At 57.1% G+C, this 22,805-nt stretch overlaps 2 protein-coding genes across 2 annotated transcripts in view; one reads left to right on the forward strand and one right to left on the reverse strand.

The window, feature by feature from the left end:
- Positions 1 to 871: 871 nt before the first annotated feature.
- Positions 872 to 22,805, reverse strand: part of veph1 (ventricular zone expressed PH domain-containing 1) — a 29,177-nt gene continuing 7,243 nt past the window's right edge. Inside the window, exons 6-15 of the mRNA XM_029255477.1 lie at positions 16,071 to 16,234; positions 14,832 to 15,041; positions 12,364 to 12,578; positions 11,749 to 11,934; positions 11,414 to 11,643; positions 10,284 to 10,429; positions 10,081 to 10,215; positions 6,687 to 6,804; positions 4,982 to 5,118; positions 872 to 3,127 (exon numbers count right to left, since the gene is read on the reverse strand). Of these exons, the coding sequence (XP_029111310.1) occupies positions 2,885 to 3,127; positions 4,982 to 5,118; positions 6,687 to 6,804; positions 10,081 to 10,215; positions 10,284 to 10,429; positions 11,414 to 11,643; positions 11,749 to 11,934; positions 12,364 to 12,578; positions 14,832 to 15,041; positions 16,071 to 16,234 (1,784 nt within the window). The 3' untranslated portion in view covers positions 872 to 2,884. The remainder of the gene's footprint in view (positions 3,128 to 4,981; positions 5,119 to 6,686; positions 6,805 to 10,080; positions 10,216 to 10,283; positions 10,430 to 11,413; positions 11,644 to 11,748; positions 11,935 to 12,363; positions 12,579 to 14,831; positions 15,042 to 16,070; positions 16,235 to 22,805) is intronic.
- On the forward strand, positions 18,927 to 22,801 carry ptx3a (pentraxin 3, long a). Its single transcript, XM_029255478.1, has 3 exons — positions 18,927 to 19,298; positions 19,717 to 20,259; positions 21,562 to 22,801. Exons 1-3 carry the CDS (start codon positions 19,157 to 19,159, stop codon positions 22,188 to 22,190), a joined length of 1,314 nt encoding a protein of 437 aa, XP_029111311.1. The 5' UTR covers positions 18,927 to 19,156; the 3' UTR covers positions 22,191 to 22,801.

The following is a 22,805-nucleotide window of genomic DNA, read 5'->3' on the forward strand; positions in this document are numbered from 1 at the left end:
GCCCTTTCCAGCGCAGTGGGTACCGTTTGAGGCTTCCCCACGAGGAAACGGCTCAGATGGCTAACAACGGTGGTGAAGTACAGTGCCTGCAGTCTGTGGTGCTGCTTACCGCACGTCCTAACTCCTTCATTTAAAAGTTAAAGGCAGCGCCATAGCACACTATGCACCTCGCACCCAGGACCGTGGTGGAGCATAAGGAAGTGGCTGGAGGAGGAAGTGAGTTGTCAAAAGTGTGGGGTCAAGACACACACACGCACACCAACTGGCCAGCTTCCTCTCACGGGTTTTTATGGTGAACCCAAAATTCATCTTTCCACCCTGACCGAATGCGAGCAGCATCTTCGCACATGACTGTGGATCACGGAGGGAGTCGATGGTCATGCGTGATGGGGCGTAGGAACTCTCGCTCGTCTTTTGATACATCGCAGCGAATCTGTGCCTCCTGCCGATGCCGACAAACACCGACAGCGGGGGCCCCTCACGCCTCCTCAGGACATCCGTGAACTCGGAAAGCCACTGCTCATGCCTGTCTTCGCCTCGCACGGCGGCTCGGCGAGTACGGCCGAAAGGAAATTACCTGGCGCCGGCGGCCCTGGGAGAGCTCGTCGCTGCGTCCGCGGTTCCTGTGGCGACTCCCGATTCCTGCCGGAAATTGCCTTCCACGTGCCTCCTCCGCAGAACGCTCACAACGTTCCCAGTGCTAGGGCTGCGTAGCGGGTTGCTATGGAGACGCGCTCTTCCCTCTCGATGTGGGTGAGGGAGGGGGGTCGGGGTGTACCACCAGTCGACGTGTGTTCGCGTTCAGGTCCTGGGCCTGCAGAGTGTTTGTTCGTTCCTGTCCGTAAAAGCCTAGTAGAAAACGTTTAATTTGTTTTTTTTACAGAACTGCACCCTGTAACTAGTTGAGGGATCTCTGTATTATTAAGCTTTTATTGATTATGACACAGTGGTGGGAGATACAAAGAAACAAACGAGTTACGAACAGATGTCCCGTTTCAGTTGTTTACCCCCCAGCCCCCCAATAGCAGCGATGGGTAAACCAGCTAAATCGCAGTAATTAGCTTGACACCTTGTAGAAAAGTGTGAGATGAATGAAGACGTGAATAAATAGAAACATAACGTGGGCCTGGTGCTGGATGTCACAAAGTGCACTTTCTCTGTACGTCTGTAGCTGCGTCATCTGTACGTGTAATGAAGGAAGGCTCCTCAAGGGGGCGACACAGACACAGGAGCATCGGCGACTTTCCACTCGACACGAGACGTTTTCACCGTTTCTGTCAGCCCTGATATCAGCGCAGAGGCACATGGGCCTCCCTCTAGCAGCTGTGCAACACTGCATTTTTACAGCATTTACTTATCTGACTCCTGAGCCCATAGCAACTTACGGCGTAAGACACTCATGTTTACACTGATTTACCGATTTACACAGCCACAATCAAGGGCACTACAGCAGGAGGGGATTCCAACCTCGGTCCTTTGAATAGAAAGTGGTAGCTCTGACCGCTGTGCCCCCTGCTGACCCTGCTTGGTACAGGACATAAGTAATAAACCTGAAAGTGGAGAATACTGTGAGCTGTTATAGCTATAAACTGAGAGAAGTGAGTGTTGCCACAGAGAGCACAGCAAAGGGTCAGAGGTCACGTGTCTCCCCTGTTTCCGCGCAGTCACTCCTCGCACTCCTGCGCGTTCCCGCAGCCCTGTTGTCCTCGTGGCCGAGGGCTCCTTGAGGACCGGCATCACCCAACTGTCACAGTTGCTCATTATGTCCCTTTAACGTGAACACTGAACATGGGAGTGGAGCTCTGAAGCTCATACTGGCCACGATAGTGTGCGCAGTGGCACCCTGGCAGTTGCGATCCCCCCGAAGCATGCTGGGAAAGTGCTGAACGCTGCTAAATGAGCTAAGGCTGCACTAGTTTACCACGGTACTCAGTATCGAGTAGTTTATGCTGGCAGAGATCTAGTAGTAAAAGTCCATGAGCGGTTAACGAGGTTAGTTTGTGTCCCCGGTGCCGGACGCTACTGGAAGGACGGCTGCGTCACCCTCATTTAGGCCATCAAACACACTTTGGCTCAGCGTCAAGGGAACCGCGGACATGAGCCCAGCGTCAGTTTTACTGTCCACCTGTGACACGTGTGTGCGGGAGCGGCGAGTGTCCGGGACAAAGACGGAGCCGCTGCATTTGGCTGCTCGCCCTCCCCGTGGGACACGGAGCTGCGGCCTCCCCATCCCTCCCGTTATTAGCAAAGGGTCACGGTTTCTGTAAGGATGCACACATATGGGAGCTCAGCAACAGCCCACTTTACACACCGCCATGCGGAGCCCAGTGGCTAATTCATCCATAATTCATTCTTCCTAGTTAAAATTTCTACATTTTCACTTGTTTGCGCGCTGATGCCGACTGGGTGCGGTAATGAACATAGTATACCCTTCTCCACCAAGTGATGAGCAAGAACCAGTTGCTCTTCCACACGCTCACAGAAAATGTCAGGAAACTGCACTTTTGAGGAGAAAGAGAGAGAATCCCGCATGCCATAAAGGCATTTCTATACACGGTGCCAAGTTGAGGGGGGTATGAAGTTGAGATCATCAGCAGTAGCTGACCAGCTGGACCCCCCTCTTCTGCCGTAGCGCTGGGCTGTCCCCGTCACGTCTCGCCCGTGTGTGTCCAAGCTCTCGCTCTGCGCCCACCGGGATGGACGGCTCGTCTCACAGGGACATGCAGTTTGGGGACAGGCCACCCTGACACATCTGCTGGGAAGTGGGTCCAGTAGCTCTCGCTGTGCAGGACGTGTCCAGATGGGGTGCTGTGGAGCCGGTCATAGCTCTACCTTCCTGAAGCTGCGTGGTTCTCAACGTGGATCGGTCTCCGTAGGGCCCGGCTCACAGGTAGGTGGTGGCCTCCTGCTGCTGCCGCTCCCGCGCCTGAGCCTGAGCCACCGCCACGTTGATGCACTGCAGCCACTCCTGGGCGCGCTGTTCGTCCTGCGCCTTCAGCACGTACGAGCGGCTCTCGGTGAAGATCTCGAAGGCGCGCGGGAGGCCGCAGTCGCGCCGCTTCCTGGCCACGGCCTTGACGCTCTGCACCTTGCTCAGCTCGATGGGACTGTCCTCCGCACCCTCCTTCTGCAGGGGACATCAACAAAGAGGGGGGCAGCGAATCGTGGCCTTCAGCGTCCACTCTCTACGAAGTCACTGGATGTGATGATGTCAACGTCTACCTGGCAGAGTCTGAACGCTGGATCCCACCCGAGTACCAGAGTAAAGTTCAGTTCAACATGTCTTTTTTGTACCTTAGAGGTACAGCTGGAGAGAAATCTTTGCGAACCCTTCTAGGCAAACATTTTGTAGGCGCGTCAAGACTTTTACTTTAATTTACTCCGTTTTTCTCCAGCGTGATTGACTCTACTAAGGTTCTTACATCGATCTACCCACTTTTACGGCAAGGTCATTTTTACTGTATCACTTCAGGGTAAGAACCTTGATCAAAGGCACTGCAGCAGGAGGTGGGATTAGAACCTGTGTCTTTCAAGCTGGCAGCTCTAACCACTATGCCTCCTGCTAACCCTGAAAGAGGCAGTTTTTCCGTTACCATCGGTTAGCGATTACTGAACCTGACGGCGCGGTTCCCCCAGCCAGCGCCTCCGGTGCGGTTGTATGCGAGGGGATCTGTTTATCTCACCCTCCGTGGCTCCACTGACTCAGTCGTGCTCCTAATTACGGCTTCGTTAAGGGACTTTCTCTTTTCACCGTGAGCACCGTTCACGTTCGCGACTCTTACATCATCTGTACCACAATGGTGGTGCGCCGAGCAGAGACCGACCAGGAGCACGAAACGAACACGGGAAACGTGACGCGCACATGCCTCACGTGTGAAGCCTGCCCGTGTTTCCCAGAGGCCCGCCGAGCTGCTCCCCCGGTTCCGCTGGCCCCGGAGAGGTCTTCAGAATTAATTCCCCCCCCCTTCCTCCTTTCTTTTGTTGCCAGAGATTCATTAAAACAACCGTGACATTGTTCAACAATAAGAACTTTTGTTCTGCCCAACAGAAGTACAATAATGAGCCCATCTCACATGTTAAAAGTACTGCAGGCACTTTCCAAAACAGCACAATGGTAAAAGGGTGCAGATGTGGCGCACTCGCGGCTAACGGGCCTAGCGCCCACTCAGCGGCTTTGCGTTCATTGGCGTCTTTTGCATTTGCCATGGCGGCTCTGTGGGTGGCTAACTGACCACAGTGTTGCCACTTTTTTCCCTCCGTTGTTCTCATTATAAGTTTTCTCAGGCATGATGGACACTGGTTAACAGCCCGAGTTGGCTCTCCGGGTCGCCATCTGACTGGCACCCGGCTACGGCACGTGTACCGGTACTGAGGAAAACCTTCGGGTCTTGATTTTTTAATCCTCATTTATGATAGACGGTGACTCATGTGGCTGTGTGTAGAACCACTCATCTCTTTGTGTTTCTCTCAGGGAACAATAATGTTGTTGCTCACGAACAGCAGAGGTCTGCCCTGCTCCTGGGAACTTTAGGGTGACTCAGCTGCATCTAGGGGATACACAGTACCTGTCAAAAATCTGAGTACATGTACTGGAAACTATTTTTTCTTTTGAGAAGTGAAGTCCAACTAATTACTTTTAGTTTTCCTTCACGTTCCCTCAGTATTTTGCTGAAGAATGAAGGACTTACAACTAGTCGTAAAGCTAGTAAAGTTTCCCCACAACATGATGCTGCCGCCACCACGCTGGGCAGAAGGAACTACACGGGTGGAACTCGTGACTCTCCCTGTCCAAGTCCTAGAAATACTCGGCAACTCAGCATTTCACTTGTTTACTCATCAGTCCTTAAGAGCAAATTCCTTTCCTCGAGCATCCATTTTCAAGCAGGTGTACTCAAAATCTGTACCGGTACTGTACGAACACAACCGTGCGAGGAGGACAGGCCACAGACGTGCTCCCCCAGCAGTCCCTCAGCAGACCTACCGATTTGCCTCTGCAGAAGAGTAGTTGGTTCCCAGCTAGGGTGAAATAGCGGGTCTTCCAGCGCTTGATGACCCTCCATCTCACCTGCTTCTCCTTTAGCTGTCCCTCGATCAGTGGCTGGCCGTCCTGGTTCACAACTGCAGGGGAGACACATCTCTCTTTTTGTCACCGGGGGGACACTCTAGACTCTGGTTGTCCTCACTAAGCCTCATTGAGCTGTGGCTGGTCTGATGACTGTCTGTCTCACCCAATTAGGGCCACTCGAACCCCTGTTTAGGCCATTGGTCTCCCCCAGTCTGACAGGAAGTAGGATTTCAGCACACAGTGACCCATTGTGAGGAGCCCGTAATTTATCAGCTCTGCCTGGTGCTTCTAACCTCTCAGATGGAGCAAGAAAGGAGTCAGTGAACTGCAGCTGCCAGGGTGAGATAAATGGCAGACAGAAGGTGCACTGTTCAGAGTTTGAGTACAGAACAGCAGGTCTCAACCAAGCCAATACTGGCCCTTCGTCCACATTTAACCACCTTTTACCCACTAGTAGGAGGCTTCCACCAAATTCGGGCACAGGGGCAAAGGATGTATAAAAAACAAAATCACAGATGATCTCTCACACACACACAGAGAGTGCTGTCGCACAGTGAAACAGGCTCAGCACCTCTATCTGGTCCAAACACCAGCGCTCTGTGCTCCTCAGACACTTTATCTGCCGGGAGATAAGTGGAGATGCAGTTGGAGCGCCGTCTCCTTTCCCACACACACGAAAATAAAGACCGGGAGGCTGAATGTCTCCTGTCCTCCTGCTCAGGACCGTCGTTCCTCGGCTCTCAGTGGCACTCATGCGTACGTTACGTTATTTATGTGTGGGAGCCAGTCGGGAAAAAAAGAGGCCGGAGCCAGAGGAGCGGCGCCGCTGGGTCCCCACCCACGCAGGGCAGTGCCGTGTTCCAACAAGTCCAGCTGAAGGTGGGAAGCAGGTTGTTTGGGTCCTGCTTTCCTTCTGCACGTCATTAAGTTCTCCTTCGTGTCGTTTGCCCCGGGGAGCAAAACCTCCCTTCCATGCGGTCTGAATTGGGAGACGGGTGGCGTCGAACCCGCAGCCACCAGACCCTCCGCCTGTCTGACCACATCTCCTTTACCCCGTCTGGGGAAGAGGGGCAGAAGGGGCCGTTTTAAGGAGCGTAGGATAAAGGAAAATGTGATGAAAAGGTAACAACACATCCAGTGTGTCCTGTTTGTTCTTACCTCGCTGCCGCACAAAAAGTTTCGCTGTCCCAGTAAAACATTTTCACGCAATATTTCATTTTCGCCCCCACTTTTCATGTGACGACGCATATTTTCGAAAGCAAAAGTGTCCCGTGGGGGCAATGCTCAGTGGAGGATGGGGGGGGGTCGCTCCCTCGCCAGCACCCTTTGTTTCAAATAGCGAGCCATCTGATCCCAAACAAGAAACGCACACGCGACTAGAACCTGCTTCCTGCTGCTTCTCTTGCCATAAGTGATGCGGAAGGGGCCCTGGATGGGTCTGGGGTTTCAAGTCCCCCGAGATCACAAAAATGCCGTGGTGCTGGCAATGTGGAAATCTGCAACTTCCTAAATGTGTCGCTGCAGTGCGCTCTTGTGGGCTTTCAGGTGGTCCGAGTCCCGACTCCACCACGGCGCAGATACGGCAATGCACACGGGGGGCGGAGGGCTACGAACAGTATACCTGTGGCCTTCTCAGGGTTGTTGCACATGAAGCACAGCCAGTCGCGTGCCTCCTCGCTGTAGCCAAACAGGTCGAAGAAGCGTACCTCCTTCAGGTGCTGCCGCAGACTCTCCACGTCCTGGAGAAAGGAAGGACAAGGAAAGAGCAGAGTGACGGTCGACGCCTCACATCATGTGGTCTGAACGGGGTCCACAGAGAGGATAGACACAGCACTCAACATCGTAGGCCCTTAACCACCTGGGCTGCGGAGCTGGAGCTGAAGGTCCATCGCTCCGGCACAGCCTCAGGGGCCCCCCTTCTCCCCACCTCCGTGCGACCACACAGCCACTGCCCCCGGCCTCCACGGCGTCCCCCAGGGGATGGACGATGTTAGTCACCGTGTGTGTCACACACTTCCTTCAGCTGATGCCACGATTGTTTCTTGTGGGAATCACTCTGGCAGAAGGCAGATGAGTGAGTGTGTGTTTGTGTGCGTGTGTGCGTGTAACTGCTACAAATTACACTTCGGTGTCGAGTGAAGAGGACGACTGATCACAATATCGTATCGTTTTCAGTCACTTTTGGAAACACCTGCTCTTCATTTCATGTAATATAACGACCACAGTAAATGATCCCGAAAGACAGCGAAGCTCACAGGGAGATGCTGTGTGTCGTATCCGTGCCACTTCCTCTGGGATGCATTCTGGGAAGGGGAGTCTGACTGTCGGTGGCACGAACGGTAAGGGACCTGTGTACCGCAGTCGGGCGAATCCTTAGCTGAGCACTTGCAGAGCCCACGTGGAAGCAGCACAAAGTTATGATTCCCAAGAAAGTCGGGTTTCCCACCGCAGTCCTCGGAAGCACCACTACTGCCGTCCCTGGACCAAACCAGGACCGTGTGTGTTGGGGGCCGCAGCTTCTCCTGCCTGTCTAAGTCACCCTCTGGGCTCTTTTCACGTGCTCCTGCTAATGCCTTCCAGGTTTACTGGCAGTGCCGTCGCTCGCGGGACCCCGGAGGGGTGTGTTCTGTCAGCAAGCATGTGGAAACTGGAGAACGTGTGGGGATGGGGCTGCGGGGGGTCCTGCGCTGAGAGCACCGACTCCCATAGATGAGCTCTCTGCTCGGCCGTCCCTCCCCTGGAGAGCGAGTGGGTTCCGGCCCCCCACGCGGTTTCTTCAGGCCCGCAGAGCTCTGGACGCTCGCAGCCGGAGCTCGAGACCATCGGAGGTGCGGCTCCAGGACACTAATACTACTAACAGCTGTTATTACAAAAATAGCAGTCGGGCAGCAGGAACCTGAAGGTTCTTGGTTTGAACCCCACCTCCAGCCCCAGTAGCTTTGATCAAGTTAAAAATTCAGCAGTTGTATAAAGGGGTAAATCAGTGCATATAGCTTAGCGCTGTGAGCTCAGCACCTCCTCCATGCCCATTTTCATTTTCTCACTCGTTGTCACAGGTAAATACAGCGGAGAGACGAGTGCTGGGGGTCCTGTGTGGAAAAGGGCTCCTTCTACACGGCACTCGCGCTGTTCGGGCGCGGTGAGAAAGGTGCGCTGAATCATCGTGCGTCGAGACGTCGTAAGTCAGGAGCGAAACCGGAAAGCCGTTTCCAGTTAGAACCGACGCTCTAAGGTATAATTCCTGAACCTGGGTTCATATCCTGTCCTTGTTAAAACAGCTTGAAAGGAAACACTTTAAATCTTCCATTCAAATGAAGGGGGGCAGCAGCCGGGGGTCAAAGGTGGGATGCTAACAGGAAGCGAGCCCTGCACAACAGGAAGTGGCCTCTTGGGGGCCACCTGGGGGCTGTCGCAGTGAGTCCCGCAGCCCGTGCTTGCGAGTGGGAGGGCCGTCGTGCCTCTGTCTCTGTCCTTGAGCCTTAAATCATGGCCTAAATGAGAGCGCGCCCGCCCCGCCCCGCCCATGGCGACACCGAAAAGAGACGTGCTGCGGTCACATTGTTTGTTGTTGTTGCCGAGCCGCAGAAGAAAACAGGAGTGCGTTGTTGGCGTGTTGGAGAAACACTGCGCAGCTCGGGCTGGAAACGCTACGAGGCTGAACGATCGAAGGCCCCTGCACCACCCCCCGCCCCACCCCGCACCACCCCGAGCAAACAGACCCCGTGGGCGGGTCCGTGCCAGCGCTCGGTGCACAAAGGAGCCCGTTTGTCTCCACTGGTGCCGTCTTGGTTTGCCCCCCTCTCCCCCTGCGGCACGCTGCTCCAAAACAAGAGTATTTACCGTCTGAACGACACGCTTGCACGCTTCTAACGCTTTCAAGATGGTGGCGGCGGCGCCCGGGTCCACAGGGCCTCTTCCACCCACCCCACCCCACGGTCGCTGTGTAGCGCCAACCCCAGGGCCCGACACCCTGTCCTGAGATCACGGTGAAACCTCGCCAATGGGCACAGGCCCCGCCCATTTCCAGCACCTCACTCCGGGCAGCGGGTGGCGTAGTATTTAGAGCTCTCATCTGGCAAGGTGAACTTCCTGCTCCTGCCGCAGTACCCTTGAGCGAGGTACTCTCCCTGAATTGGTACAGTAAAAACCGGGTAAATTCACTAAGTAGCGTAATGTTCAGAAGTGTCACCGTGGAGGAAAGTGTCGGACGGCACACGTGGCTTCAACTGATGCTTTTCTCCAATTTACAGGGTTCAGCTCTTTACACTGATTTACCCATCTATACAGCAGAGTCATTTGTACTCTGTCAGTTCAGAGTAAGTGCCTTGAGCGAGGGCACCATAGCAGGGGCTGGGATTTGAACCCGAGTCCTTGGCGTGCGGGCAGCACCTCTAACCGCTGCGCCACCTGCTGCCCATAAATAGACACGTACAACGAAGGTAAGGCACCGCCGCGTCTCTCACCCCGTACCCTGTTGGCAGGAAGCCGCTCGCCAGACATGCTCCTGACCGGAGTCACAGCGGATCTTTTGAGCTGGTTGAACGGTCACGGCGGTCATCCGGTCGCGCCTGGAGGGGACAAGGACCGCAGACGCCCAGCAGATTCTCCACACCCAGACGCCGCTCTTTACGACACATGATTTGTGAGGTAGTCGTAGCTCATTAGCGTGTCCTGCAGGCGTGTGCCGTCCGTCCCCCATCGAACACGTGACCCCAGTGAGGGAGGGGTTGGGGGCGGTGCTCTTGGACTCCACTGTGTCACTGTTACAGCGAAACAGCCCCGGGGAGCTGCCCTGGCCTTTGACCTTGGTTAGTTACACCGCAGACCGCTCCCCCCGCGGCGCCATCGTGACGAGCGGAGACCCAGACCAGATGGTTGCTGGTTCGGCTCCGGAGCCTGCTGTTGTACCCTGGAGGAGCTCGCAAAACGGTTCGGAGGCACGAAAGTGACTCTGCAGAAACTGAGAACTGTGCAGGTGAAGGAGGGGGAGGCTGGGGGGGTCAGAGGTCGCGCACCTTCGCGTGGGGGAACGTGGGCGGGGTGACGGCCTCTTCGAAGCTCAGCTCCCCCTTCGGCTCCGTCTGCTCCCACATGGCCCGCAGAGGGCGCACGGCCGGGTCCTCGGAACACAGCGGCTCGGTGGCCTTGCTCTGGGTGGAGGTGGGGGGTTAGTAAGCACTAGTAAGGGGCTTAGTTCACTCAGGGGTTGAGGGCTCACCTGGCAGAAGAGCAGCATAGCCTGGAGCCAGAGACGCGGCTGAGTGCTGCTCAGGGAAAAGCTGGACTTGGCGTACAGGCAGTAGGTCCCCTTCAGGGGGCAGGAGAAGGACAGTGTGGCCACAGAGCTGCCACCCTGGGGGGGGTCTGCAAGGGGGGGGGGGGGACAGGGTTTGACACACACAGCACTGAACAGCCCCACGCACCACTGACAGGCTGCAGTTACGTCAGCGCGGAGCCCACGCATGAATGCCCCCCCCACCCTACAGTCCCATGAGACCCTTAAAACGGGTCTCTTTCTCCACCGAGTGGCAGCCTGTGTGTGTGTGTGTTTGTGTGTGATTACACAAAGCACTGCACTGACACAGACACTGCGGCTCCTTCAAAAACAACATTTCCCACTAAATTACCACAGTAAGGCAGCTGGTAAATGCGAAAAGTAAGAAAAATGTGAGGCATCAGGAAGTGTCAGAGCACTCGCTAATCCCAGGCCGAGGTCAAAGGTCACCAGAGATGAGCACACACACACATCATGTGGAAAGTCTCTCCCGCAGAGGATCTCCTCCACCGCAGATGTGTACGGGGGGGGGGTGATTTTGGTTTTACCGCACTGTTAGCGCAACCTTCGGACCGTCCCCTCGTCTGGTCGCTGTTCTCGAACCTGCGCTCGGCTGCCATTCGCGGCCCCTCTCCTGACACGGCAGCTTCACTGCTCGTGAGACGAGGGCTGCGCCAGGCACCACAGGAATGGGGGGGGGGGGCGCTGCCTTGAGTCCGCGCTCGGAATCCGGCCAAGGGCTCAATGTGGCGGTTCTGGGGGTCCGCAGAGGCTGCCGAGAAGCAGGAGCGCTAAACGTTTCCATGTGCAGATGTCTCCACTCTGTGCTCCCTCGCAGGAAGGGGAAGAACAGGCTCCTTATCGTCGCTTCCAGTCGTCTTTACCGAAACCGGTTGTCTTCGGTCCCCATTTACTGCTCATTTCCCACCTCTCAGTTTCCACATCTAGTCAGCGTTCAGGGTTTGCGCTGAAGTCTGGAGTTCCAGTGGAGTAAACTGCCATGTACCGCTCTGGGGGTATTTACTATGTGGCGGTGGACCGCGGGGGGCCTACCCTGCATAACCGTACCGTACCTTCGATGACGCACCGCTCCGGGGGGGGGACGTGTCGTCTCATCTCCTCGGCGAAGGCTCTGATTCGCTCTTCGTTGTTCCTCAGGTGGAGCCGCAGCCAGTCCCCCCGCCCCGAGTCGTCCTCACCGTGCGGAGGGGGGGCGCCGGCACACCCCTCGGCGGGTCGCCCCTCGGTGCTGTGCTCCACACTCCCCTCCTCCGAGCGGACGGGCAGCACAAGGCTCCTGGACCTGGAGACCGGAGGTGCAGGGTCACGACCGAACACCCTGTTCCAGTACATGCACGCACGCACGCACGCACGCACGCACGCACACACACACCTGCCGACGGCCCACCTGTTGGAGTGTGTCCCCCCATGCTCTTCGCTGGTCGTCCGCTGTGGCAGTGGAGACTCCCTGTCCAGCTGCTCTGGGGTGTCTTTGCTCACACTCTGTCCAAAGGTCCCCATGTTCCCCCGCAGCATCCTGCCGCCCCCCCTGCTGCTCGGCCCCGATCCCGGTTCCTGCGCGTCGCCCTCTGCCCTAAGCCACACGCACACGACCAGTCAAGGTGCTGGCACCGGGCCCACGGACACTCCCCCCAGCACCAAACTGACAGCAGCGCTCCGTGGGCGCGAACGGCACTGCGGCGCTTCTTCTCGAACCCGAGCTCCGGTGTAGTTAAGGGTCCCGAGCGCAAAAAACGACACAAGCTGTTGACTGAACTCTTGACTGCAAGAAAGAAGCTTTTCGCTTCAACGGTGTGATTTGTGCATAACGGCAGGGATTTGTGTCGGGCAGCAGAGGAAAACTGCGGTAAAACAAGTCACACGATTACAGCTGCAACAATACATGGCCTGTGAGGGAGCGTGTGGGAAAGTGGGGTGAAAACGGGAACCGTACCATACTATACTGTGCACGGCAGGCAGTTTGGGGGCGTGACCAATGGGGGCGTCCCGGGGGGGCGCGTACCTGTCCCTGGAGGCGGGGCCAGTGTCCAGGTGGCGGCCTGGCAGGCGGCCGAGGCCCGTGAAGCTGTTGCCCGTGCGGTTCACGTCTCCGGCGCCCGAGATGCAGGAGAAGCGCTCGGCGAGGGTTCGGACCTCCTGCAGCAGCCCGTGGTGGACGCCGCGTTCCGAGCTGGACAGCAGGCACATCAGGGACGTCAGAGAGCTGCGCGCCAGAGCCTGGGAGCGGGGGTGAGGGGTTAGGTGGCTTGTACCTTCACGCGCCTTCGGTGTCCCTCAACGTGTGCTTGTCCAGCGTCCCCAGGGGGCCCACACAGTGACACTGGCGCAGTGGTTAGAGCTGTTGCTGCTGGCTTCCGCTCGAAGGACCCGGGTTCAAATCCCCTTCCTGCTGTAGTGCCCTTCGATCAAGGTACTTACCCTGAAGTGATGTGGTAAAAACTACCCTGCTCTATGAAGCGCTAGATGAATAATAGTTAATAACATTTTTGGTCCCTCGATGGCGGCATTGTGAAATCCTGCTCTGAGACTGGGGGACCTCTGTCTGAATTCAGGGCCACCGGAGGACGTCAGTAAAACCGCGGTACTCGCCCAACCCGGAGCCATGAAAACAGCCCGCTGTTTCCTTTGGCTGGACGGGCAGTTTTGGGACATGTTGGACACGTTTGACACTTTGACAGTTACTCTTTATTTTAACCTCCGCTGGCTGCTAAACACAGATGGACTCCTGTGCAGGACGACCGCAGGGGGGTGGGGGGGTCACCTCCTGCAGCACCTCACACAGGTGGGTGGACAGAAGTCCTCCAGGAGCTCATGGGGATTGTTATCACCAGGGTGACCGGCGTTTCATCAGCGGGAATGTGGAATAATCCAGAACGATGGCCAGGCACCCGTAGTCTCCGCTCTGCACGACAGTGCAAGCCCCTCCCTCCATCCCTCCCTCACACGCACACATGTACACACACACACACACACACACACACACACGCAAGCAGCCCTCTTTATCAGCCCCATGTGTAACCCTATTGTTTTCTGGTCAATCTCCCAGAATGCCCTGTGGCAGACTGCTGCGATCCCATCCTCCGCTCACGTACACCTCCCGCCTCCGCCGCCCCCCCCCCCCCCGAAGACCGCAGTGTGGCTCTGTAATGTTCCAATGTGTTCCACATGCTGCCCGCATTCTCTCCCGTCTCCTTCGTTCGCCCATTTTTACGGCGCTGCTGGAGTCGCGTAACATAAACGGCCGGCGCTGCGGTGCGGCACTCGCTCCACGCAGCCGAGTCGCTGGATCGTATCTCGACAGGAGGCGGTTCCACGTGGACCCAAAGGGCCAGAGCAGCGCCGCTGTTACTCGGAAACAGACCGCTTTTACATCACAGTGCTCTCGATGGGGGGTCTTCCACGAAGCTCGTTGCCCAAGACGAAGACCACAGGTTGCGTAAACAACGTTGCTTCACAGGCGTCCAAAGGGTTGGGAGCGTTCACCGCGTTGAGCCCCAAGCAGTTAGAGTAAAGGTGTGTCCCCCACACCCAGCCCCAGTTTCCCCGTGGCCGGAGTCGGGTTCGAGGGAGCGCCCGGCCCGTCGCTCCCCTTCGGCACCAGGCTCACGGTGTGGAATGCGCTCATGGGGCCTCGAACCCGCGGCCGCCCCTTCTCCAGGGGAACAGCCGTCCCCAGAGACACCGGCAAGAAACCCTGGCAATGTTTGTCAAGGGCTCAGACGTGTCCTTCGCGTGGTGCTCGCTCATTCGCTCGCTCATGCAATGCTTCCTCTCAAACACATACCGTGTTTTTTTACCTGAAATGTTGTTTGGCAGCACGTCTGTTCACAGTTGATTGCATTACAGAGCTGTGCCGTCTTGGAGTAACTGCCCTTAGATTTACACCCCCCGGGTAGGCAGCAGGGCTGTTTTCTGCCCCTTGTCAACACAAACCTCCATTCCCCTGCGTTTTTACCATGTTTATACCATGTGGGCGGCACGGTGGCACAGCGGCACAGCAAGTAGTGCTGTTGTCTCACAGCGCCCGGGTGGTGCGAGTCGACGCGGGTTTGATCCCCGCTCAGTCTGTGTGGAGTTTTCACATTCTCCCCGTGTCTGTGTGGGTTTCTGCCGGGTGCTCTGGTTTCCTCTCACAGTCCACATACATGCCGTTCAGGTTCCACCCGTAGTGTGTGAATGACAGAGAGAGAGAGTGTGTTCCACTGATGTATGGATGAGTGACCCAGTGTAAGTAGTGTATCTAGCAGTATAAGTTACCATGGTGAATAAGGTGTGTGGGCTGATAACACTACGTAGAGTTCACTGGAAGTCACTTTGGAGAAAAGTGTCTGATTAGAACTAAATAAATATAAATGAATCACTTTGCATCTCAAGTGATAAGGAAAAGCAACCTCTGCTCTCCACGGCAAATAAGCGAAGAGGCTGGAGGTTTCGCCTAGGCATTGTGGGTAACCTGCGGATGATGCCCACCTCATCTGCGAGAGCCACGGCTCCGTGGACCTGGGCGATGGGACCCAGGAGGGCAGGAAAACGCCGCCCAACGGCCCTGAGCGCAGGCAGGTGGGCGGAGAGCGAGGCGGGGCTCGCCTGGGACACGCCCACCAGCACCGCCAGCAAAGTGTGGTTGAAGCGCGGGTCGTCCAGGTGTTCCACGAGCAGCGGCACCGACGAGCTCAACATCTGGGCAGAGGGAGGAGGGGACAGGGAGAGGGAGCAGCGCCAGCAGGACACGCATGAGGAGGAGATAAATAAGGAGGTTCTGTCGAAAGCGACGGATTGCCACATGGGTCTGTACAAAGGCTTTTCAGCCCACTTGGCTGGAACGTTTTGGATCAGAGAAACACAAAAAAGCAGGAACGAAAACTTTCTAAATGTAAAACATTCCCCTCACAACACGAGCAGTGCATTCTGTGCACTGATTGGCTGGATCTGGTTCCACTGCGCTCTGATTGGCCCGCTCTGATCCACCCACCCCACGGTGACGCACTATCAGCCAGGTACAGGTCTACCGTGATCTGACTGGTCCGCTTTGGACCGCCACCCCACTGCGATTATCCGCATGATCGTTCTGTGCCGCGATTGGCTGGGCCTCGATCTGCTTCGGTCTTATTGGTCGCCCACCCCTCCGTAACGCTCTAAAGGACCCTTCTTTGCGGCGACTAGCTCCGATTGGCTGGCTGTAGCTCTGCTGTGCTCCGATTGGTCTGCTTTGCGGTGCCCTCCCCGTGCTACTCCCTGCCATGTGATTGGCTGCTGTCCACCTGTCTGTTTACACCTCTTTACATCCGTTTACATGTGAGCACATTGTGACAACAAAGCCTTTCCAAACGATGGGAATTCGGGCAGTTTATCTCTTTTACCGAAAACAGGGTTTGTGAACATTCCGCTATTTCTCAAGGCTTATTAAAAAAATGAGGAACACAAAGCGGTTCAGTTTGTTTTCCAATTATGAGCCGTTCGTCACCACGTCGGAATGCGGTGGCGGCGACGTCGACAACGATGACGATGGCTGCTCTCCGTCGGCGGATCGTTGCCTTTGTGCCGCTGTTGACAGTAAACCATTTTAGTGGCGCTCCGACACGACCCGAAAACGCGGGTCACCGGCAGGGTCCCTGGTCGCAGTGGCGAACGGAGGACACGTTTGCGTGAGCGACAGAACTCGCTGTGGCGGCACCGGCGGCTCGGTGCGAGGCGGAGGGAGGGGCTCACCAGGGGATCTTCCTTGGCGACCATCTGTAGCAGCCGTAGCAGGTGCTGCTCTTCCGCTTGCTCCACCTGGCACAACAAGGCTGTCAGGTGCTGGATGTGCCGGTGGACGACCCCCGGCTGAGTGCCGTAGACAGAGGGCAGGACACGCAGTAGCATGTGGTTTCCTGGGGGGTCAGAGCAACACTTGGCTTAGACACAACCGATTTACTGCGCAAGATCATGTGCTAAACTGCGTAACATTTCATTTGATACTTGTCCACGTGATGATGATGATGATGATGATGAATTTATTAGAATAATAATAATAATATCGAGCCCTTGGTCATTAAGCTCTTGCAGATCCTCAGTCCCAACCTTTCATGACAAGAACCACTGACATCGATGTGTTTTGGAAGGTCAGAAGCCCGATGGTTCTCAGTTCTGCCCCCAGTGCGGTGCATCAAGTGCCCCGTGTCCCTCGGAACTGCTGAATCCTTCCTCCAACACCGATGAAGGGTCTCGAACCCATCTCTTTGAGAGCCACTTCTCTCCGGATCTCCTGACAGCTCCATCGATGAGTCCAACATCATCTGCTCTGATTGTCTCTATATTTGCTTTTTTTAATGTTACTTCTATAGGAGCTACTAGAGGGATGTGAACTAGCAACATGGTGGTGTGAGACATGGGTCCACTATGTAAAGCTCTTTATATGATGTTCCATCTATGATATATGCTTTGTTGGTGGAATCATCTGCCAAATGAATGAGTGTAACCAAAAGCCCCTAAATGCGGGTTCGAGGCCCAGGAAAGCGCACTTCAGCCTTTAAGCATTGGACTGAACAAATCAACGCCTGGTTCAATACAACTTGTTTTGTGGACCTGGGTACCGGAGGACCGGAGACAGCGGGACAGCGAGAACGTGGTTTCCCTCACATCTGTTTTTTTTGGGGGGGAGAGGGGTTATTAATTATGCATGGAAATGAAACAACGGGGGAAACTGTCCTGCTAGTCACTCGCTGCTGTCGCTCAAACTCCTTCTCTGTTGGCCAATCATCACGCTTCCTTATTTGGTCAAATCGGGGCTCCGTCCTGTACCTGAGCCACGGCCCCGTTCGGTTCGGTTTGGTTCGGTGCAGGTCAGGGAGCAGAAATCACGCAGGGGTGGGCTCAACACGCCCCCTCTGGCACCCTGGCATCCCACCGCGCAGCTGGGCCCGGGCTTACGACTCCCCATCTGGAAGCAATCCGGACCGCCGATGAAGGAAGCATTATTAGTCGGGGGGGGGGGGGGTCACCGCAACACCAGCGAAGGAAGTGAAAACACACCGGCGGGAAACAGGAAGTTTGTTCTCTGCTTTTCTCCTGACAGGCGGCGCAGTGTTGGGTCTGTTCCTGGGCGGGAGGGAAGTGGGTGAAACTGCACCATGTGCCCATCAGCTGCTTGGCCTGACCAACGACGCGGTTTGCGTCCGTGGGGGGCGATTGGGGCCAAGCGTCGGGACGGACGCTGGACGGGACACGGCAGCTCCACTGGACTCCGGAGCTGCCGTCTGCGAGTCCCGAACAGACGCTTCCTTCCGACGTGTCGATCATCTCTGACGGGCTCATCCGCTTTTCCTCTGCAGTTCAAGGGTGACCACTAGGGGGCGCAGCGGTCACCGCCACGTCTTCAAGGTGCTCGGTCTCGCGGGCATCTCCAGGTGCGCCGAAGTGGCGTGTGGACGTCGTCCTGCACGAGCCGCTTCATGCGTCTGTGCCCCGCGAGGAGGTCATCTGTTGTTGTTTGCCACTCGCACCCATTTCCCGGTGACGCCGAAATGCTCACGATCTTCGGCACGGCGACCACCGGCAGAGAGCCGCGTGTGTGACACTTAAGCGCTGAGCCTCACCCTCGTGCAGAAGCACAATTCTAACACTTCACCACAGACGTCGCAGTGGAGTGTGTGTGTGTATGTATCGGGAGGATTCTGGTTGCCATGGCAATGCCACCCTTGCCGTGACCTGGCCGACCCTGCAGACGAACACACAGAAAACCAAACAAATGGACCTTCTCACAGTCGAGTCCCCTTCGCCCCCAAGATACATTCAACAGCATGGTACCGACTTCTTTGATGGGTGGGTGCGTGTTTACGTTCCCATAGTCCTTCCCAAGGCCAGAGGGCAGCAGCGGCGCTCGTACGATTCGCTTGGTTTATTCCAACTGGACGACCTTTTCCCTCTGGACCGTGAGGAGGAGCGCTGTGGAAAATCTCACGAATCACACACACGGCAACACGCACGTGTGTAAGTGTCGATTTGGGAGGGGCGGCGCTGCACTTTCTGGCCCCGTTACGGGGCCCAGGGGTCAAGTAACCTGCGGGTCAAAGGTGCGAAGGAGCGTCCAAAGGGTCTGACGCTCGTCCGTCTCCGGCGAGGAACCGGAAACCTGAACCTAAAGTCAATCAGAGCGTTCGGCCCCCAGGGGGAGGACCCTTCACGCACGTGCTCTGGGTTCGAGCGCTGCTTCCAGCAGGGGGCGCTGTTTTCGGTGCTGCTCTCATGACCCTGCCAGGTTCGAGTCCTTAGTCCACACACACACACACACACACACACACACACACACACACACACACACACACACACACACACACACACACACAGTCACACGGAGTGGCCCCACGCAGCGCTGGAACGGAACCCGGCCCCGCAGGAGGCACTCATGAGGAACACATTACCAGCCGCTGCGTTGAAGAGGAGGGAAAAAACTGGAGCGGCGCTGAATTCTGCATCTCGTCTGTCCACACGACACACACTCTGGGGGGGCAGCTCCCTCTCCCTCCCTCTCTCTCTCCCCCTCCCTCCCGCTCGCCCCCTTCTTCGCCCCCTCGCTCTCCCTCTTTGTTTGATTACAACACGGAACGTACCTCCAGCGAGGCATTAGTCACTCGGCCCCTCTGCCGCGGTGTTTATATAGCCCCCGCTGCCCCGACCGCGGCTCATTCAGCTCCCAGCAGCCACGAGGACCGAAGAGCTCTCTCTCTCTCTCTCTCTTTCTCTCTCTCTCTCTCTCTCACACACACACACTCGCACGCACGCACGCTCCCTCAGTCGGTCACACAGCGGGACACATGGCTGTGCGTCGGGCGCTGCTGGCCGTCTGCGTCCTCTGCGCGGCCCACGTGTGGCCGAGTCGCGGGTTCGACTACAGCTTCGAGGTGAGCTACGCTGACCAGTCTTACAACGACATCACAGACCCTAACCAGGAGGAAGGTGAGTCGCTCCCTCTTTCTCACACACGCGCACACACCGCTCATGCGTAACGGCACTGACTTGGTAAACGAGGTACGGCCCAAATACCGCGGTAAATATCCCCGAGAGCCATTTGCTGGTAAAAGTCCAAGTTTGCTCCGACTGTGCCTGAAGTTTCGCGCAGGAGTGTAAAAGTGTCCAGAGCTGCTGCTCTCTGCTCGCGTTACGGAGTTCCTTCCGAGAGCCACGGCCTCATTGCTGCTATTCTTATCGTTATTATAATCGTGTGCCCAAAACTTGCGTCACTCGCACTCTGAGGTCTGTGCACTGAGCTCTCACGCCGATTTACTGAGCATTCACGCCGTAAGTGCCTTGATGGACCGAGGGGTGACGGCGCTAACCGCTGCGCCCCCCTGCCGCTCCCCTCTCTTTGTGCCAGATGCCCCGACTACCACGGTCACCCCGTGCGAGTCCGCCGAGCTCACCAAGTGGGACAAGCTCTTCTCCATGCTGGAGAACTCGCAGATGCGGGAGAACATGCTGCTGGAGAGCACCGACGACGGGCTGAGGGCGGAGCTGCGTTCCCTGAGGGCGGAGCTCCTGCGCCGCGCCGACGGACTCGCGGCGGCGTGCGGCGGCCGAGGGGACGGGGCCGGACGCCGCCTCGCGGCGCACCTCGACCACTGGCTGGAGCGGGCGCTGGAGCAGCTGCGGGAGGCGGGCGACGCGCAGCTGGCACGGCTGGACGCCGCGCTGCAGCAGCTCCAGCTCCTGGGGTCCCGGTCAGCCAAGGCGGAGGGCGGCTGCCAGAACGGGCCCGGCGGCAAGGCCATCCAGAACGACCGCAAGCTGCAGGACGTGACGGCCGGCGACACGGGGCAGCTGCACAAGATGCTCGCCGCCATGGCGACAGATCTTCACAAGGTCCAGTCCCAGCTTGACCTGTCTCTGTGGTCCAGGGCTCCGAGCTCCCATCCCTCAGGTGGGTCCCACTTCCTGTTGCCTGTCTCCACGGTAACGGCACAGCGCCACCCTCTGTTTGCGAACGCAGCGCTACGTTATTTATGTGCGTCATCACGGCCGCTGCTTCTTGGATCGATAAGCTCCAAGCGGATCGTGTGCGGCGACCCGTCAGACGGTGTCCCTCTCTCTCGCTCGCTCGCTCCCCACCCACCTCGGCTACGTGTAAATATATACAGACGTACGAGTTTTCGGTGCTGTAAATCCATCCAGAAGATTAATCGTCCCGCTTGTGGGATGCGAGCGCCCCAAAGCGAGTGGTAAGGAGAACCAGATGGGGCCTCAACATCCACTCCGCTCGGTGCGTCGATTGGGCGAAAAAGACGAACGAGGCGTCCCGCCCTGCCCCGTCCCCCCGCCGCCAGCGCTCCCGACCCCTCGGTCCATGTTTGTTAACAAACGCATCCGAAACGATTCGGTGCCGCTGGCTGATGAGCGGCGGCTAGCGGCAAACAGCAGGTGAAAGGAACGCAGAAAGAGATTGGCTGCTCCACACTTATTTGCATTTTTTACCGTCTTCATCCAGTCGACCTATAAGGTACTTCCGTTGATTTACTCATTCATACAGCAGCTATGGTCATTTTACTGTGTCACTTTAGGCTAAGTACTTTGATCAAGGGTACAAAGGTAGAAGAGGGGATTCGAACCCGTGTCCTTCCAACAGGAAGGTTATAGCTCCAACCACTGCAACACCCGCCACCGACATCAAACCCACGTTAGTAACACTGGGCATGTGAGGAGAGAGAGAGAGAGAGCGAGCGACACTCCAGCATCCGGCACACAGCTCCCCCCCGGCACGGAGGTCACCCCACCCCCCCCGCCGACCCCCCTCCCTCACGTCTCTTATATCAAGTGAAAGTACAGACTCCTGTGGGAAGCTCCAGGAAGCGGGGGGTCCCTCTCCCTGCATGATGGGAAACAGGCAGCCCACACGTATTGCGAGCGGGGCACCGGCGACTCGAACCTCAGGCACCGCAGGCCTAGGAGAAGCGGTGGGTGCTTCTCTGCCGCGGTTGGAAGGCAACCAAATAAGAATAAATTAGGACAAAGGTAGAAAAATATTAAAAGACCCCCCCATTAATCAAGCTCCCGGGACACGACTGTAAAAACGCCACGGACGGGGGTGGGTTGAGGTGGGGGGCGTCTCCTCCGCCTAACTGCGCTCTGTTTACGTTCAGTATGTGTTTCTGAGCGCCGACGCCCCGGTGTTGTACGCCGTCCCGCTTCAACGCCCCCCTTTGCCCCCCCCCCTTGACCCCCGCAGGCTGCGAGACGACCCTCCTGTTCCCCATGCGCTCGCGCCGCATCTTCGCCAGCGTGACCCCCGAGGGCCCCGTGTCACTGCGCTCCTTCACCGTGTGCCTGTGGGCCAAGGCCACCGAGAGCCTCAACAAGACGGTGCTCTTCTCGTACGGCACGCGGCGGAACCCCCACGAGATCCAGCTGGTGCTGAGCGGCAGCTCCGCCCTCTTCACCGTGGCGGGCGAGGCGCACCTGGTGGAGGCGCGGGGGGCCGTCGAGCCGCTCCGCTGGGGGCACTACTGCGGGGCCTGGAGCTCCGAGCAGGGCCTCGCCTCGCTGTGGGTGGACGGCCGGCTGGCGGCCGGCGCTCCCGGCGTGGCCGAGGGGCACGCGCTGCCGGAAGGGGGCGCCATGCAGCTGGGCCAAGAGAGGAACGGCTGCTGCGCCGCTCCCGGCTTCGCCGACGGCTTCGACGCCAAGCTCGCCTTCGCCGGCAGGATGACCGGGGTGAACATGTGGGACCGCGTGTTGGGCGCCGACGAGATCTCCCGGCAGGCCCGGCCCGAGAGCGCCTGCAGCAGCAGGGGTAACGTCGTGGGCTGGGGGGTCTCCGAGATCGTACCGCACGGGGGGGCCCAGTTCTACGGCTGAGCGGCTGCGGGTTCGAGTAACGGGGCAGCCGCACTCCGGCCGTTCTTGCCAGAGCACAGCGACCGCAAGCAAGTCAAGGGAAAAAGAAGCAGCCAATGAAACAGCGGGGTTCGCCCCCGCCACCCTCCCCCCCCGATGACCGACTGTGTAGCCATAGGAAGACACGGCAAACCGAGAGCATTTACTTCATTTGTACCAGGAAAGCTTTCGAGCGCGTTTGTCGTTCTTCCTCCACCTGTATTTAGTCGAGTTCTATTTTAAGACAGATTTCGTTCGCAGATCATTTACGCGTTCGGTGTGTAAATTCACTTCGTTACACTGTTTACAGTCACATGTTTTAATCGTTGCTCCTGCTTTATCCACCTGTGTTCTATTGTGAATCACAGATTAACGGTGAATGACGGTGAACTTCGGTGAATGTCAGCGAGGGGTTTCCTTCTCCTCTTTCGCTCTTTACTTCCCGCTATGCAAATTACTGGGACCTTCAGGAGGGTTCGAGGCCAATGTCCGCACTGTCTGTCTTCACTTTGTTCTCAAGTGAACGTGAATGTATTTTGTACAGAAATGTCCCGGCGTCTCCAATAAAGGACGCTGAAGGAACGAGACAAAAACGGA

Source organism: Scleropages formosus, chromosome 10, assembly GCF_900964775.1.
Source record: "Scleropages formosus chromosome 10, fSclFor1.1, whole genome shotgun sequence".
Lineage (NCBI taxonomy): Eukaryota > Metazoa > Chordata > Actinopteri > Osteoglossiformes > Osteoglossidae > Scleropages > Scleropages formosus.